Genomic DNA, 16719 nt, shown 5'->3' on the forward strand with positions numbered 1-16719 from the left:
CCGGGGGCTGAGGGGAGGCAGGCTGCCCCTGGGGAGGCGGCCACCCAGCCTGCTGCCTTTTCTCACAGGGACCCAACTCTCAGCGTGTGCCCAGCTCTGACGTAAACACGCAGGGAAGCTGCAGAACTAGGTGTGAAAGGGGGTGATGGGACGATCGACCCCAAGCTTGATGGAGAAGCCTGGGGAGGCACTCGGGTCGGTTCCTGTGCAAAATGCAAGTTGCACGTGTGCTGTCGGGGGGCAGGGGGCGCAGGCAGGTGCTGTGAGGATCTGTCTGTCCCATGGGGGCTGTGGGGGGGGAGCCCTGAGGAGGTGAGCTGTCCAGGCGTTTGTGAGCATCCGGGCCACCCAAAGAGAAGCAGGCATGTGGCCGACCAGCATGGTCACCGGGAAGGTAACCCCCACACCAAGTAGAGAGCAGATAGCTGAGCCATGAAGCTTTCCAAGCGGAAGGAAGGCAGGGGTGGCCACAGCCCAGGACGGGGCGGGCAGGGGTCTATGGGGAGAGGAGGGTCCCGAGGGCCTCGGTCATCTGGCGTCACGCAGGGTGACCCAGCTCTGTCGCACAGGCCCAGTCAGTCAGCCCAGGGCCTGACCGGAGTCACCCCCGCCCTCCCCTAGAATGTGGCATCTATCGCACAGCCCAGACCGAAGAAGCTACTAGGGCTCATCGAAGCTGCCAGGTGGGGGAGAAGAATTTGATCCCCGGGTGCTGCAGGCAGATTTGAGTTGTTTTTGTTTTCCTTTTCGATACGTTTTTATTGTGACGAAAAAACATAACATCAAATTTACCATCTTAACAATTTTTAAGTGTAAATTCAGTGACATTAAAAATATTTACGGGCTTCCCTGGTGGGGCAGTGGTTGAGAGTCCGCCTGCCGATGCAGGGGACACGGGTTCATGCCCCGGTCCCAGAAGATCCCACATGCCGCAGAGCGGCTGGGCCCGTGAGCCGTGGCCGCTGAGCCTGCGCGTCCGGAGCCTGTGCTCCGCAACGGGAGAGGCCACAACAGTGAGAGGCCCGCGTACCGAAAAAAAAAAAAAAAGGTCACATCGTGCCACCAAGATCACCATCCATCTCCAGAATGCTCCTTCTTCCCAAACTGACACTCGGTCCCCTTTAAGCACTCCCTCCCCATCCCCCTCCCCCAGCCCCTGGTAAACACCATTCTGCTTTCTGTCTCTATGAATTTGACTGCTTTAAGGACCGCACACGAGTGCGCTCACAGAGCGTTTGTCTTTTTGTGGCTGGCTTATTTCACTCAGCAGTGTCTTCAAGGTTCATGCATGCTGTAGCCTGTGCCAGTGCCACACCCCTTCTGGCTGAGTAAAATGTTCCATCGTATGCACAGACCACATTTGCTTATCCCTGCACCTATCAACGAACACTGTGAAGTACACTGCTATGAACACGAGGGTGCAAATATCTCTCTGAGACCCTGCTGTCAACTCTTGTGGGTTTATACCCAGAAGTGGAATTGCTGGATCACGTGGTAATTCTATGTTTAATTTTTTGGGGACGCACCATATTATTTTCTATAGTGGCTGCACCATTTTTTATTCCCACCAACAATGCACAAGGATTTTGATTTCTCCACATCCTTGCCAATACTTGTGATTTTCTGGGGCTTTTTGTTTGTTTGTTTGGTTGGTTGGTTGGTTTCTTTCTGGCCGCGCAGCATGGCCTGTGGGATCTTAGTTCCCCGACCAGGGATCAAACCTGGGCCCTCGGAGTCCTAACCACTGGACCGCCAGGGAAGTCCCTTCTGGGTTTTTTTTTTTTTTTTTTTTCTGCGGTACGCGGGCCTCTCCCTGCGGTGTCCTCTCCCATTGCGGAGCACAGGCTCCGGACGCGCAGGCTCAGCGGCCATGGCTCATGGGCCCAGCCGCTCCACGGCATGTGGGACCCTCCCGGACGGGGGCACGAACCCGTGTCCCCTGCATCGGCAGGCGGACTCTCAACCACTGCGCCACCAGGGAAGTCCTTTCTGGGGTTTTTTGATAGTGGCCATCCTAATGGGTGTGAGGTGATGATGTCTCACTGTGGTTTTGATTTGCATTTCCATAACGATTAGTGATGTTGAGCATCTTTTCATGGACTTATTGGCATTTATATGTCTTCTTTAGAGAGATGTTGATTCAAGGCCTTTGCCCATTTTAAAATTGAGCTGTTTGGAGTTTGCTGTTGTTGAGTTGTAGGAGTTCTTTATATATTCTGGACATTAATTCCGGTATCAGATATATGATTTGCAAATATTTTCTCCCGTTCTGAGGGTTGCCTTTTCACTCTCTCGATAGCTTCTTTGATGCACAGAAGTTTTCAATTTATCCAGTGTATTATTTTTGGTTTTGTTGTTGCCTGTGCTTTTGGTATCATATCCAAGAAATCATTGCCAAATCCAAGACCATGAAGAGTTCCCCCTATGTCTCAGCTCTGACGATGAGGACTTTCGTGGCAGGGTTTTAATGCCCCGATAGCACCACACCTCCCAGGTGCCCCAGGCAGAGGCACCCTCCCCCAGGCTCCTGTTTTCACCGTCATACAGAGCTCGGTGCTCTGCTGTACCCACCCCGTGAGAACAGGTGCCGGGGGCAGGGCCCACGCGTCACCCCCACACCCCTTCCCCAGGACCGTCCCCCAGAGCCCGCCCACGGCAGCAGTCTCCGGCAACCCTTCCGGTGGATGAATACTCCTGGTGGCCTCCCAGGACTTATCCCCCGTCTGGGATACATCCTGAGACTTATCCCCCACCCCAAAACACCAGGGCTGATGCGCCCCCTCGTGGTCTCCGGGCAGTGGACTGGATGCCGAGAGAGGCCCCCAGAGCTGGAGAGAGAGGGAAGGCGATGATACCGCTCCCACAGCACACGTGCCCAGGGGCCCACTTGGGGTGACCCCGAGAGGCTGGCCGGCAGTGTCCCAAACTGTGAGCCTCCCAAGCACCGCGTTACAGGGCCTCTGCTGCTATCTCATGGCCAGGCCTCAGGCGTGGACAGATGGCCGGGAGGCACAGACACACAGACGGCAACCCGCAGCCTGGGGCCAGCGGGCAGTGGGACAGTCAGCCTTGTCACCCGTCAGCGGTTCTGGGCAGCGCCTGAGGCTGCGCCCCAGCCAGTGGGCAGAACAGGGCTGCATTTTGGTACCCCAGCAGAATTCTCAGGCTGGTTCTGTCCAGCACCTGCAGGGGACACACCCCAAAGAGGCGGTGGACCCGGGCCAGCTGAGCTACAGCAGCCCGTAGGAGCCCCCCTTCTCAGGAGCTGTCGCCGGCCGTCCCACCAAACCGGCCACCAGGAGAGACGTCTGCTGGGGGCGCGGGAGGCGAGGGGGCCCGGGGCACAGGGCCACAGAGGAGGAGAGACAGGCCCAAACGCCAGCCAGACCCCAGGGCCGATTTCAGTGAGACCTGCGGCCCGGAGGCCACGGGGCTGGGACAGAGGAGCCCGCTCCTTCCCGGCCTCCCACCCTCTTCCCAGGCTGCCCTGCATGTGACCCGTCTTTAGAGGACACGTCAGGGTCCCCCATCGTGTCCGCAGCAGGCCCAGCAGCATCCACCCTGGCTCCGTCTGTCAGGCCGTCCAAGGGCCGGAGTGGCCTGAGCATGGGGAAGTCCACGCTTTCCTGAGAGTTTCGAGGTCCCTTCCTCTTGGGGAGGGTCTGGCTCAGGGGTGGCAAATTCTGGTGCCTCCGGGGCCAGCGAGGGACAGAAACAGGTGAGGCCAGCCTGGCCCTGTTCCAGCTTCCCCACTCCTCACCCAGCCCCCTGGGGCCCCCTGTCCACACGTGGGCCCGGCACGGCCAGGACTGCGGACTGTCCTGAGGGAGTTTATGGGTGACCTGTCACTGTCAACTCAGTAGGGGCTGAGGAGAACCACGCGAGGTTTCTGCTTCAAGGAGGGAATGGTGACAAAACGCGGCGATGGTCCGACGGTGAGGGGCCTTCCTGTGCACAGACGAGGGGTGGCCACGTGCTGGGCAGGGGCCGGTGGGTGAGGCCACAGCACGGCCCTCACTGCCTGGGGTCCCTGGGCACCTTCTCCAAGCCTCAGGGGGAGGCGCTGGGTCCAGGGCGCCGGCCAGCAGAGCCCATGAGGAGGGGGTCAGGACAGCCGCTGTCCTCCCTGAGCCCACGCTGCCCGCAGGCCCATTCCACTGGGGCCCCCCATATGGTGAGCTTCTCCATCACACCCTCTCTCATTCCAGAGCCTTCCCCGGGGGCTGTGCCTAGGCCCAGGGCTGAGCCCTTCCCTGAGGGCTCTCCGGCCCACTGATGGCCCAGGACGAGAAGCCGCGAGCACGGATGCCGGGCCGTGAAGCCCTGGGTGGTGCGTAGGGGGTCCGTGTGAGCCTAGGGGGTCGGGGGCATGGGGGCCAGAGAAGGGGTCTTGGAGGAGAGGGTGCTGGGGTGGGTGAGGGTAAGGCCAGAGGGCACAGGGCTGCTCTGCTCAGCCTCGAATGTTCAAGGGGGCAGAACAGGCCGAGGCGGGTGTCCGGGTTGGGGGGGTGGGGTACAGGCTGGACAACCCCACCCACCAGAGGGGCACCAACTTCCCTCGCGTCCGGCCAGCAGGTCTTATTTGGACTCGTCTGAGGGACCTTCACAGGTGGTCACACCGACCTCTGCAGCCTCTCATCCCCCCACTGTCCGAGAACCCCACTTTGAGGCCCCCAGGTAGGAACTCTCCCCAGAGGGCAGGGTCGCACTCTCCCAGCCCCCGAGCCCAGCTCCCCAGGTGCTCAGTCCTTGGGGCCCACAGGGGTCCAGGGCTCCAGGAGCTAGAGGCAGCCGTGGGTGCCAGGCTGGTGCCCCAGCCATGGCGGTCAGAACCTAGGCCTCTGCTTGGTACCTTTGGAAGCCAGAAGTCACCACTAACCCAGAGGGGCCGTGCTCAGAGGATGGCCTTGTCCCCCGTCCCCCAGAACTGTCCAGTGAGCCCCGCGGCAGCCCGAATGCCCAGCGGGGCTGTGTCTGGCCAAGAGCCCGTCCTGTCCCTGCGTAGGGCACGCTCGTGGCTATCCTCACGGGTGGTGGGGAGGGGGTGGGGGCAGCCTGAGGTCACCAGGAGGAGACAGAGGGCACGCGTTTCTCGGGGAGAGCTTCCTTTAAGCAACGCACCACCGTTGTACAGTTCGGCTCTGAGGAAGTGGCCTGGACCCCGTCAGCCTCGCCCCTGGCAGCCCTGGGGACAGGTATGCTGACCCACTAAGTGTCCACCCTCACTGCTGGCCCCTTCTGGCCTTGCCCGGCAGGCCACCTCTATCTCCCGAGCTGCCTCAGAAGAGCCCAGGTCTCTGGGAGTCTGGGGACCATCCCCCGCCCCCAGGGCCCCGAACTGGCCTCCTTTCATTAGAGGGGCTGTCACTCCCGCTGCAGGGCCCACCTCCAGAGGCTGCCCGTTTCCAAGAGGGACTCCTGTCGGCATTAGCCCGGCTGGGAAAGGTCCAGATTTGAAGGAGGATCCCCTGAGGGGAGGGAACACTGGGGAGCCAGACTCACTGCAGAGGCCCGGGCTGGGGAGCACAGAGCTCTGGGCCTGCAGGGACAGCCCCGGTCCCCCCTTCACCTCTCCCATCACCACCCGCAACGGGTCAGCTGCTGCCCGTGGTCTGTGTGGTTCCGGGGATGTTCAGGTGAGGGGAAGTGAAGTATGAAGCACACGAGCCACGGGGCAGGTCACCTGACGGGCTCCAGAAGGAAGTCAGGTTCCAGAGGCGCATCCGAGGGCAGGTGAGGAAGACGGGGGTCTGCTCTGGTCCTGGGGCAGGTGACCTCCCCTCCGCAGGCTCGGTCTGCACACCTGTTACACGGCATTGCACTACCGAACTCAAGCTCCTTTGCAAATGCTCGGAAAAGAGTCACAGTTTACGATTCTCAATCAGGAAGGACCCGTGGTCTGCACGCCTCCTCTACCTGGTGTGTGGCCACCGAGCACACAACTCCTCCTGGGGCGACTGCTCAGTGGAGGGCCGAGGGCCCTTCCCTGCAGGGCTGGGGCCCTGGGTGGGAGGCCAGTCGCCCGGGTGTGGTCGCTCAGGTGGAGAGCTTCACCCAGGGCCTCTCCAGGTCTCCTGGGGAACAGCTTCTGGACAACAGCGTTCCCTAGTCCCCATGGCAACGGGGCGTGCACTCCTGTTTCCAGGGAAAACCAGCCCTCAGCGTCACGGTTGCCGCAGCAACGCCTATGGGCTCAGTCAGCCACGCTGTCCCGCCAACCCAGAGAGGGCAGCTGGGCACCCAGGACAGAGGAGCCAGGTGCTGCCCAGGTGCGGGGTCGGTGCACAGAAGGAGGTCCTGGCCCGGCCAGGGTCCCAGGAGGAAACTCACTGGCAGCAGAGTCCCTGCTTTCCCTTGGGTCCTGTGCCCCAGCCCACGATGAGTTCCGCCTCCAGCGAGCCGGGCAACGGGGACTCTGCCGAGCGGTCCCGGCTGGGGCTGGACGCTGTGATCCAGGTCAGTGGTGTGGCTGCGATCCGGCACCCTCCTGGGAGCAGGCCCCAAGGGCACCTTGGGAGGGAAAGGACCCTGCACAGAGAGGCCACACCTCCCCGGCTCCAAGGGGCACTTTCCACGTGTTCACGTGGTCAGCATGAGCACGCACGCACACACTTTACACACACACACAGGTGCACACATACCCACACACAGGCACCTTACACACGGGTGCACACATACCCACACAGGTGCACACAGGTGCAGACTCTGCTCGGGACAGGAGCCTGGGGAGAGACTGAACTGGGGGCCGGGGGCCTGAGCCCCAGGGCCAGCCTCCCTGCTCCGTGCTGTGTGGGCTCGGGCTATCAGCCCCCCTCTCTGGGCCTCAGGCTTGCGGCTTGCAAACTAGGGGTGGGGCATGGAGGACCCTCCCACCCCGACCTTCTGGGGTCTAGTTCACTACTGCCTTGGGGCCAAGTGTGGGAATCAGCGGGGGCTCCCCTGGAGAGGCGTGCGCCCATGGGGGTGGTCCGTGCCCAGTGTCTAGTCTGTGAGCTCCAGAAGTGCTGGTTCGGTTTACCTTCATAGCACCCACCTGCATAACAAAAACAACAGCGACACCGATAACGACTGGGAATTACCCCACGCCCCCTCCTCTTCACTCCCTACTCCCAGCCCCTGCCCGGCCCTGCCACCCCACTCCCTTAAGTGCCCCCCGCCGGCCATCACAGCCAGACAGTCCCCACCCTGATTCACCCCTCAGGGATCCCAGTGAACCCCTGGGAACCAGCTGACTCAGAGTTGTTTATTAACCCAGTTATTAGACTCTCAGCAGTGCGCTGCGTGATGGGGGGCGACGTGGCCCTGTGCAGACAGGTCACCGCAGAAGAGTCATTGCCCACAGTTGTCCCCGTGATTAAACAACAAGGCTGAGCCGCCACACGTGCGCGCGCGCACACAGGTGCCCACACAGGACAGAACACGACCGGGGCAGGATATTTGAATCAGGTGATGCAGCCAGCAAGGCTGACGAGATGGCCCTGGGTGGGGTGACTTTCTCTGTCCAGCTCCCGTGAGGTCCAGCTCTGCGAGGCCCTGGGTGCCGGTGACCATGAGGGCCAGTGGGGGGTCAGGGGAGGGAGGGCCACTTGCACGCCAGTTTCCAAGCCAGGTCCCCAATCAACCTGTGAGGATTCTACCACCCCTTTGGGTTCCAGGAAAATAGAGGCTCGAGAGTCGAAGCAAGTTGCTATGGTTACGGGCTGGTTTGAGGGAGAAACACAGGATGGTGCCGACATCCGGCAGTGGGCATTGGTGCTTGGCAAAAGTGGCTGCCCCCCAGCTCCCGCTGCCTGTGGGAAAGCGTCATCTGAAAGCCACGGGGAGCCCTGGCCGAGGTCGGCTCTGCCCACCAAGCCAACACCTGTTGTCTTCATCACGGTGATGGAGATCGTGGTGCATTTACTCCAGGGCTGAGCAGGCAGGCAGGCGCCTCAAGATGCCCAGATAGGCCTGTCCGGAGGGGGAGGAGGGGGGATCCTCCAGCCCCTCCAGCTACAGATGGGGAAACCGAGGAGTCCGCGCAAGGCATGGCTTGAGGACGGGGGCTCCTGTGGAACCAGACCTGAATGCGCTCCCCTGCCCAGAGGAGCTCCTGACACCCCACTTGCTGCAGCCGGAGCTGCTGTCCTGTCAACCCCGGCCCCGGCCCACCCTCAGAGCTGGATTCTCTGAGGGTCTAGACGCAGAGGCGGTGGAGGAGGCCGATGGGCAGGAAGATCTGTAATTCTGGGCCCAGTTCCTCTAGAAGCTTCAGGAATTTTCAGACTCTTTCTTTTGGGTTAGGTTTTGATTAACGGTATTTTTCTAAGAACTTGTCTATTATATATAAATTTTCAAATTTACTGCCCAAGGCTGTTCCCAATATCCTCTTACTGTCTTCTTGAAGTCTGAGGCTCTGAAGCAGGTAACCACCTGCCCCTGAGTGTTGAGGGGCTTGAGACCCAGGGGCCACCCAGGACCCAATCTGAGGAAGTCCCTGGCAGGGTGCAATGAGTTGGTCACCCCGAACTGACGCCTCCTTTTTCGTTGCTGATACTGGTCATTGTGGATCCTCTGTACGGTATTTTGTCTTCCAGTTCATTGATTTATATACTTTTTACTCCTTTGCTTTTCAGTTCTTTGGGCTGGGGTTCTAATTTTTTGAGATGCGTGCTTAGCTCATTGATTTGCAGCCTTCTTTGTTTAAAAAAATATTTTTACTTAAAAAATTGTGGTAAATTATATATACATAAAATTTACCGTTTTCATCAGTTTTAAGTGTACAGCTCAATGGCGTTAAGTACATTCACGTCGCGCAGCAAGAACCACCATCCAACTCCAGAACTCTCTTCATCATCCCCAACTGAAACTCTGCCCCTGCTAAACACGAACTCCCCCTTCCCTCCCCTCCCCCCTCCCCTCCCCTCCCCTTCTCCCCTCCCCTCCCCCCTCCCCTCCCCTCCCCTCCCCCCTCCCCTCCCCTCCCTTTCCCCTCCCCTCCCCTCCCCTCCCCCTCCCCTCCCCTCCCCTCCCCTCTCCTCCCCTCCCCTCCCCTCCCCTTCCCTCCCCTCCCCTCCCCTCCCCTCCCCTCCCCTTCCCCTCCCCTCCCCTCCCCCTCCCCTCCCCTCTCCTCCCCCGCCCCTCCCCTCCCCCTCCCCTCCCCCTCTCCCCTCCCCTCCCTTCCCCTCCCCTCCCCCCATCCCCTTCCTTCCCCTCCCCTCCCCTTCCCTCCCCTCCCCTCCCCTCCCCTTCCCCTCCCCTCCCCTCCCCCTCCCCTCCCCTCTCCTCCCCCGCCCCTCCCCTCCCCCTCCCCTCCCCCTTCCCCTCCCCTCCCCTTCCCCTCCCCTCCCCCTTCCCTCCCCCTCCCCCAGCCCTGGCACCCACCACCCTACTTTCTATCTCTATGAATCTGACTCCTCTAGGGACCTCATATGAGTGGAATCATACGATACTTGCCTTTTCGTGTCTGGCTTATTTCACTTAGTATTGTGTCCTAAAGGGTCACCCATGTTGTAGCCTGTGTCAGAAGGTCCTTCCTTTCTAAGGCTGAATAATATTCCACCGTACGGGTGGGCCCCATTTTGTTAATCCATTCATGTGTTCATGGATCGTTGGGTTGTTTCCACCTCTGGCTGTTGTTAATGGTACTGCAAATACCTGTTCAAACCCCTGCTTTCACTTCTTTTGGGTGTGCACCTGGAAGTGGGATTGCTGGATCCTATGGTAATCCCCTGTTTAATTTGAGAAACCTCCATACTGTTCTCCACAGTGGTGGCATCATTTCACATTCCCACTTTCTTCTTTAATGTATGCATTTCCTCCTAAACAAGGCTTTAGCTGCGTCCCATAAATTCTGATATAATAAGTTTCATTATTACCCAGTTCAAACTGTTTTCTAATTTCCACTGTGGCTTCTTATTTTATCCCTGGGTTACCTAAAGGTATAAATACCTTAGTTTTCAAACATACAGAGATTTTCAAGTCTTTCTTTACATCTGGTTTAACCATCCTGTGTGCAGAGGTTCTGCTCTGAGCGTCGTAAGGTGGCAACGCTGATGAGCATCTGCACAGAGGCAGTCGGGGGGCAAACGGACGCCTGGATCTGGTTCCAGGGAAGAGCTCCGTGCTGGAACTAGACGTCCGGGGCCGTTGGCATGTGGGTCACTGGGTGAGATCCCAAGGGGAGACTGTACCCAGGAAAAGGAGCGGGCGCACACCCACACCTAAAGATGGGCGAGGCGAGAAGGAACCGGCCAAGGGGACCGAGACGGGGTGGCCAAGGAGGTGAGAGTGACTGGGAGAGGGCCACGTCTGGAAACCTCGCAAGCAGAGAGTTCCAGGGAGGAGGGACGACGGTCAGCACAGCACAAAGTGCTGCTAGTAGGTCAAGCACAGAGGAGACGGTGGACCACGGCATCAACAGCGCGGGGGTCATGGGTGACACTGACCACAAGGGTACCTCGTGGGACACATAGGGGCAACACATCTTTTTAAGGCGAGGATAAACTATGACAGTTCGTGTCGACAAGAATGGTCTGATAGAGAGGAAAATAACTGATACGTAAGCAATAAGGAAGGATTGCTGGAGCAATGTCCTTAGTGCAAGAGAGAAGATGGTATGGGATGAGGTGGGGTGGGTGGGATGGGATAGGATGGGATGGGGTGGGATGGGGGGGTGGGATGAGTAGATACATGGATTAAAGCAGAGGCTGGCAAACTTTCTGGAGGGGCCAGACGACTGATACTTTAGGCTTTGCAAATCATAAAGTTTCTGTAGCAACTATTCAGCTCTGACACTGGAGCATGAAGGGAGTCACAGACAGTGTGTGAGCAGATGGATGTGGTTATTTTCCAAGAAAGCTTTACTTATGAACAAGCGGCGGGCCCGGATTTAGCCTACAGATAGAGTCTGCCGAGCTCAGGATCAGCGGACGGGGGAATAAAGGGACGTTCGGGTGGGTAGGGGAAGAGACTGTCATACAGATGGTGGCAGCTGGTTGAGTGGGTGGGTGGGAGTGGTGGACACGTGGTAGGTTGGAGAATGGATGGAAAGTCATTGTACACAGAGTGTGGGGATGAGAGCAGAGCCCCATATTCTAGAAACTGGCCCTTGCATGCATACAAAAGCGTGCAGACATCCTAAGCATGCAGCTTAACTGAGCCCGTCATGCGGCTGGCGCCCGCCCCAGCAGAACATTCTCAGAACGCCAGGAGCGCCCTCCCCCAACATACAGTAGTCTTGCCCATTTGGGGACTTTAGAGAAATGGAGCCGTATACGTGTGTGTGTAAACACACACACTCTTTGTACTACACCACGTTTGCGAGATTCACCGGAATGCGGCACGCCGCTGTAGTTTGCTGTGCATTCCAGCGTGTGAATATGCCACGCTTCTAAAATGTGTTCGCTTTGGAGCTAATGGCCGCTTGAGTGGTTTCATGAACAGCGCCGCCACGAGCATTCTGCTCCATATCTTTGGGGGCCGTATGTATATGTTTCTGTTGGGTGCACACCCAGCCATAGGAGTGCTGGGTCACAGGTTCGCATACATCCAGCTTCAGTGAATACTGCCGACAGATTTCCAAAATAGCTGTATGGATTTACAGCGTGTGAGGGGCTGGCCGCTACACATCCTCGCCAGCACTTGGCATTTCCTGTCATTTTCCTATTCGGCCATTATGGGGAATGTACAGTGGTATTGCTTTATGGTTTTAATTACCGTTTACCCGATGACTAATGAAACTGAGCACACTTCCTTGTGTTTACTGGCCCTCCAGACATCTTCCTTTGTGAAGCGTCTGCTCTACCATGTGCCCGTTTTGCTCTTGGGGTCGTGCCTTCTCTTCTTATTACTGATCTCAATTTGATGGCCTAATCTGGAAACAAGTCCTGTATTAAATACGTGTATTGCAAATACCTCCCGTGGGTGGCCTTTTCACCCCTGTAATGGTGCTTTGAGGAACGGTTTGTAACTGTAACCTGGCACAATCTGTCCATTTCCCACCCTAGGTTACTGCTGCTTGTGTGCTATTTAAGAAACACACTTTGCCTACTCCAAGGCCACTAAGAGGTTCTTCTCTGTTTTCTCTTAAAAGCTTCATTGTGTTACTTTCACAGTTAAATCTACAATCCACTGGGAATTGACCTCTGTGTATGGTGTGAGGTAGAGACCACCACGCGTTTCCTTCCGTACGAAAAGCCAGTGGGCCTTGCCCCAGACTGAACGTCCCATCATCTCCCCACTGCACCGTGCACCTCTGTCACTCACCAGTGTGCGCGCGTCTGCACACGTGTGTCAGCGTGTGCGTGTGTGCGTACGTACTTCCAGAGTCCGCGGCCTCTTCCGCTGCTCAGCCGGTCCTCATACCGACGCTACCCTGTCTTCGTCCCTGTGGACCTGTGACGTGTCGTTCCGTCTGAGCATAAGCTTTCTTCACGATTCCCTACGTACTTTTGACTCTGTCATAAGGATTTTGGAATCCGTGTGTTCATTTCTACAGACTAAGAGCCCTGCTGGGATTTGGATTGGGATTTCGCTGAATCTGCAGATTCATTTGAGGAGGACTGACGGCTTTACAATACTGTCCTCCATTCTTCCATGTACGTTTTTGCTCATCTCACTCATCGTAGCTCTCAACGGAGCGGCCCTGCACGTACTTTGTTATCACTTTGGCTCCTGGGTATTTGATGGGTTGGGAAGCTGTTACCACTTTTCAAATGATCGTAGCTGAGAAACCGGCTCTGTTCTGAGGGTCGCTCCGTTCCCAGACTCTGTCGCTGATCTTGCAAACTCAGAGCACCCACCCCAGCCCAGGACGCCCTGCCACTCACCTCTCCCTGAGTGTCGGTCCATCTCCCCCACTGCTTCCATGGCTCTCTGACGTCTTCGGGAGTAGGGGCTTCACAGTCTACCTGGCTGTTCTAGTAACTGCGAAGGGAGTGCTGGCTCCCTGGGTCCTCGGTGTCCTGCATCCTCCCCTCTCCCCACACACACCTTCTCCACCCACGGGTTTTGTAGAGGTGTTTATGGTTTAAGGTTCCAAAGTGGGGAGGTCTGAGGGGGAGGGGGGAAGGGAGGGGCGCCGGGGGGAGGGAGGAGGTGCCGTCGGGACGCCCGGGAGGGCTGGCACAGTCATGAAGTCGCAGCTGCCCCTGAGCAGAAAGGACGGCACTGTGGTGTTCAGGTTCTGGAGCTGGCCCTGCCACTGACTGTCTGCCTCAGGGTCCCCATCTGTACGAGGGTGAGACAGGTGGTCTGGGGGGCTCCCCAGAGCCTGGGTGAGTGAGGGCCCACCCTCGGGACAGGAGCCGGGATGGTTTGAGTGTGCCAGGGTGTGCCCAAGCCTTGTGTGGACGGCAGCCAGGGTCACTGCTAATCAGATGGGACATGTCTCCCTTCCTCGTTCAGAAGTGAAGACAGGGCGCCACCATCCTCACGGGGATGTTGAAGGCCTTCAGTTACCTCTCCCGCCTCGTGGCTCCCGTGCACCCTACTCCCCAGCCCCGCACAGACTGGACACCCACCCCGCTGCCTCTCCTCCTCTGGTCCCTCCACCTGGATGCCTGACCTCTGTCCCCTCTGGCTGCTGGACTCTTATTTATCCTTCAAGGTCCAACTCGACGGCCACCTCCTCCCGGAAGTCTGTGTGGGCACAGAGGACACAGTAGCAAACAAGACGGACAGGATGCTGCCTTCTGTCATCCCTTGACATGAGTCATTTTGCAGCTGGTGATTCATACCTTGGACTTGGTTTTCGGTCCCTCTGGTAGTGACCTGTGTCTGAGCCTGCTTGCGTGCCAAGCGCTGATGGTGCCGGGGTGGGGACGCAGGGATGAACGAGAAATTGTCCCCCCACCCCCAGTGCCTGCTTTCATGCCTGGCCCAGATCGCCCCTTTATTGTTAGTTGAGGCCCAAACTACCACCCACAGAAGCCTGACCCGGCTCCTGGGGTGATGCCCAGGGCCCCAGAGTGGTCAAAGGATGCACAGAGATCTGAAACTGGGCGGCGCTGAGATACAGCATGGTGGGGGCCACGGGTTACCCCAGGCACAGAGAAGCTATTTTTCCTAAGGAAATGGAGCCTGGCAGGCGGCCACCCAGGCCCAGGGCCCTCTCTGCAGCCGGCCAAGCCACGGAAGGATGGCAAGCAGACGTCCGGTGGCTGGACTTGGCTGGAGGCCCTGTCCTCAGATGTGTTCTTCAAGCTGTGCCCGCGCCTGGCGAGGGCCAAAGCCTGGCCCTGGGGTGCCTGGGGCCCTGCGGGAATGCTGGGGAGGGTCTGAGGGGCAGAGGCGGAGGAGGAAGCGAGGGTTGGGCCGCCCCCCGTTCCTCTGCCTTCAGGGAGGGGACCCAAGGCCAGCGTGCCTGCGGAGTCCTGATCTCAGACTGGGAAGGTGCTGGGGGCCCACGGGCGGGGGCCCAGGCCTAACACTGCCACCTGTGAGTGCAAGACCCTGAGCCTCCCTTCCAGCCTAGATGACAGATGTAAAACGGGTGCTGGGAAACCTTGAGAGGTGACGCCCTTCTCACATCTCCATGAGCAAGGGAGCCTCTGCCTTCCCGCCGCCCCCAGGAGCCCCAGCCTCCCTCCTCGAGCGCCGGGCAGGCACAGCTCCTGCAGCGCCCCTTGCGGCCACACGGTGGCACTGTTGGAGTTCCGCCACCCCAGACCCAGGCTGCTGGCGGGGCGGGGCGGGGGGGCACCCCCCGACTCTGCCGAGGGGCCCAGGATTCTGACTCGCTCACACTGCTGGCTGAGTTGAGGTCCCCTGCTGGACACCCGCTGTCGCAGGGTGACTTTAAACGGGGCTTCTGGCGCCCCTCCCTGCCTTGCCACGGGGCTCATCTGGACCCACCCCGGGCCACCCAGGGGTCTCCCTCACTGGGCTCTGGGTATGGGGCAGCCTCATCTTCCTTCCAGAAGTCGCTGGGCTCCTCTCCCTGGGGACCTGTGCCTGAGCAGCCTGCGGATTCAGAGGGACCACTCGGGGGTCCGACGCTGGTCACCAGTGAGGGAGAGAGTGAGATTGCTCCGTGTGGTTTCCGTTTCTGTCTTACAGGTCCACCCGCCCTTCCCAGCCGCCTCATGTCCTCACCTGCGGGGTTAGAGCGGGGTCCCCAGAGCTGCAGCCCCCGGGTCCCTGGGACGCCCCATTTTCAAAGATGAGAACACACGGCTCGGGACAGCAGGTGGCATGCCTGGGGTCAGGCAGTGCACCGGCAGTGGCAGAGCAGGGGCCCCAGCCCACCTCTCCCAGAGGGGAGCCCAGGGTCCTCGGAGCGGAGACCCTCCCCATCCACACGGCCACACGGCGAGGGCGGCGGCAAGGAAGGAGGGGATGGCCACCCCACTGGGCCGCACACACAGGCCCCCCTCTAGGGCTCACTGGGGGTGTCACGCAGGGGCTGTGACCTCCCTGAGGTCCTTAGAAGCTGGTTGAGCTGATGGGGAGGAGGACGCTGGGGACAGAAAGGAGGAGGGGACATGGTCAGGCTCAACTGTGAGTCTGAGGTCTCTTGGGGAGCTGATGCCCAGCTCTGGTGTCCCCTCTGACCAGCTGAGACTGCGAGGGGGGGAGGGGGGCTTCTAGAAGTCTCCCAGTGCACTGCCCGGTCACAGGCAGACAGCACACCCCCGCCAAAGCTGGGCTGAAAACCCGACCCACAGGGCTGCAGGTGGCATCGCGGGGTCCCGAGCGGCCGTGGAGGGAACCAAGCCCCAAGGCCAGAGGTTGGTGCAGGCCCAGTGACCTGCCCTGGGTGAAGGCCCCTCCCACTCCGGGCCCCTCCCTGCCCCCCGTTACTGGGGGGGAGTGGGGGGCAGGAGGTGGGGCGGGGTGGGAGGGGGCAGCCCCAGGGCCTCCGCGCACCCCCACCGTGCCGACCCTGCTGCCTCCCTCGGCTCCAGCTGGGCCACAGCCCATCGCAGGCACCCAGCTGCAGCTGGAACCCATTACGCGCCCAGCTCCTCTTGGGACGTCTCGGCTAATAAGTGACCCTCTGTAAATGTTAGGAATGAGTCAAGTTTGTGCCGCTGCTGCTTTCCCGTTAGTGGGTGGCGCCGCGGACGCCCGGGGCGGGGCGGGGAGGGTGGTGTGGAGGGCGGAGGGGCAGGGGCCTTCCTGGACTTGACAGTCCCGCGGGCCTCAGGTGGCTCTCGCCTCCCCCTTGGGCCTCGGTTTCCCTGAGTGCAAAGGGGGTTCAGGGCGGACGATGGCTGAGCCCCTGCCCGCGGCCTGTCCTCCCCGGAGGACAGGAGGGGCCTTGGTGGTCTTGGCTCCCCCTTCCGGGCTCTGCCCAAAGGGGGCAGCAGTCACCTCCTCCCCTTCCCTCAAGGGAGGCTGCTCACCCAAAGTCATGCTGAAGGGGGGTCGGCTAGGGGGAGTGTAGTCAAGGTGCCTCCCAAGACCTCCCAGGGGACTCAAATTCCTACACGCAGGTGAAGGAGGACTGGGGTCCAGGTGGACCAGAGCCAGGGTTCTCACTCCCCGTGGGGGGCAGTGGAATTCAGTCCCGAGAGTTTGCTCAGTGTCTGCCCAGCACGGAGCTCCTGTTGGGATGGGGATGTGACTTCACCAGGTGTCATGCAAGAGCCCGGGTCTCGGGGTGGCCCTGGCCACTCTGGCGCTGACGGAGGGGCAGGCCTCGTGTCCAGGCAGACGTGAGCGGAAGAGACCAGGCTGGGGTCTCAGGAAAAGGGGACGGGCTGAGATTGTACCAGGGCAGTGGGGTGGGGGGAG

At 59.7% G+C, this 16719-nt stretch overlaps 1 protein-coding gene across 1 annotated transcript in view; it reads left to right on the plus strand.

The window, feature by feature from the left end:
* Positions 1-16719, plus strand: part of CROCC2 (ciliary rootlet coiled-coil, rootletin family member 2) — an 80944-nt gene that overhangs the window by 890 nt on the left and 63335 nt on the right. Inside the window, 3 exon segments of the mRNA XM_065880199.1 lie at positions 622-683; positions 5135-5195; positions 6146-6456. Coding sequence (XP_065736271.1) covers positions 622-683; positions 5135-5195; positions 6146-6456 — 434 coding nt within the window.

This window comes from Phocoena phocoena, chromosome 7 (assembly GCF_963924675.1).
Source record: "Phocoena phocoena chromosome 7, mPhoPho1.1, whole genome shotgun sequence".
NCBI classification, from domain to species: domain Eukaryota; kingdom Metazoa; phylum Chordata; class Mammalia; order Artiodactyla; family Phocoenidae; genus Phocoena; species Phocoena phocoena.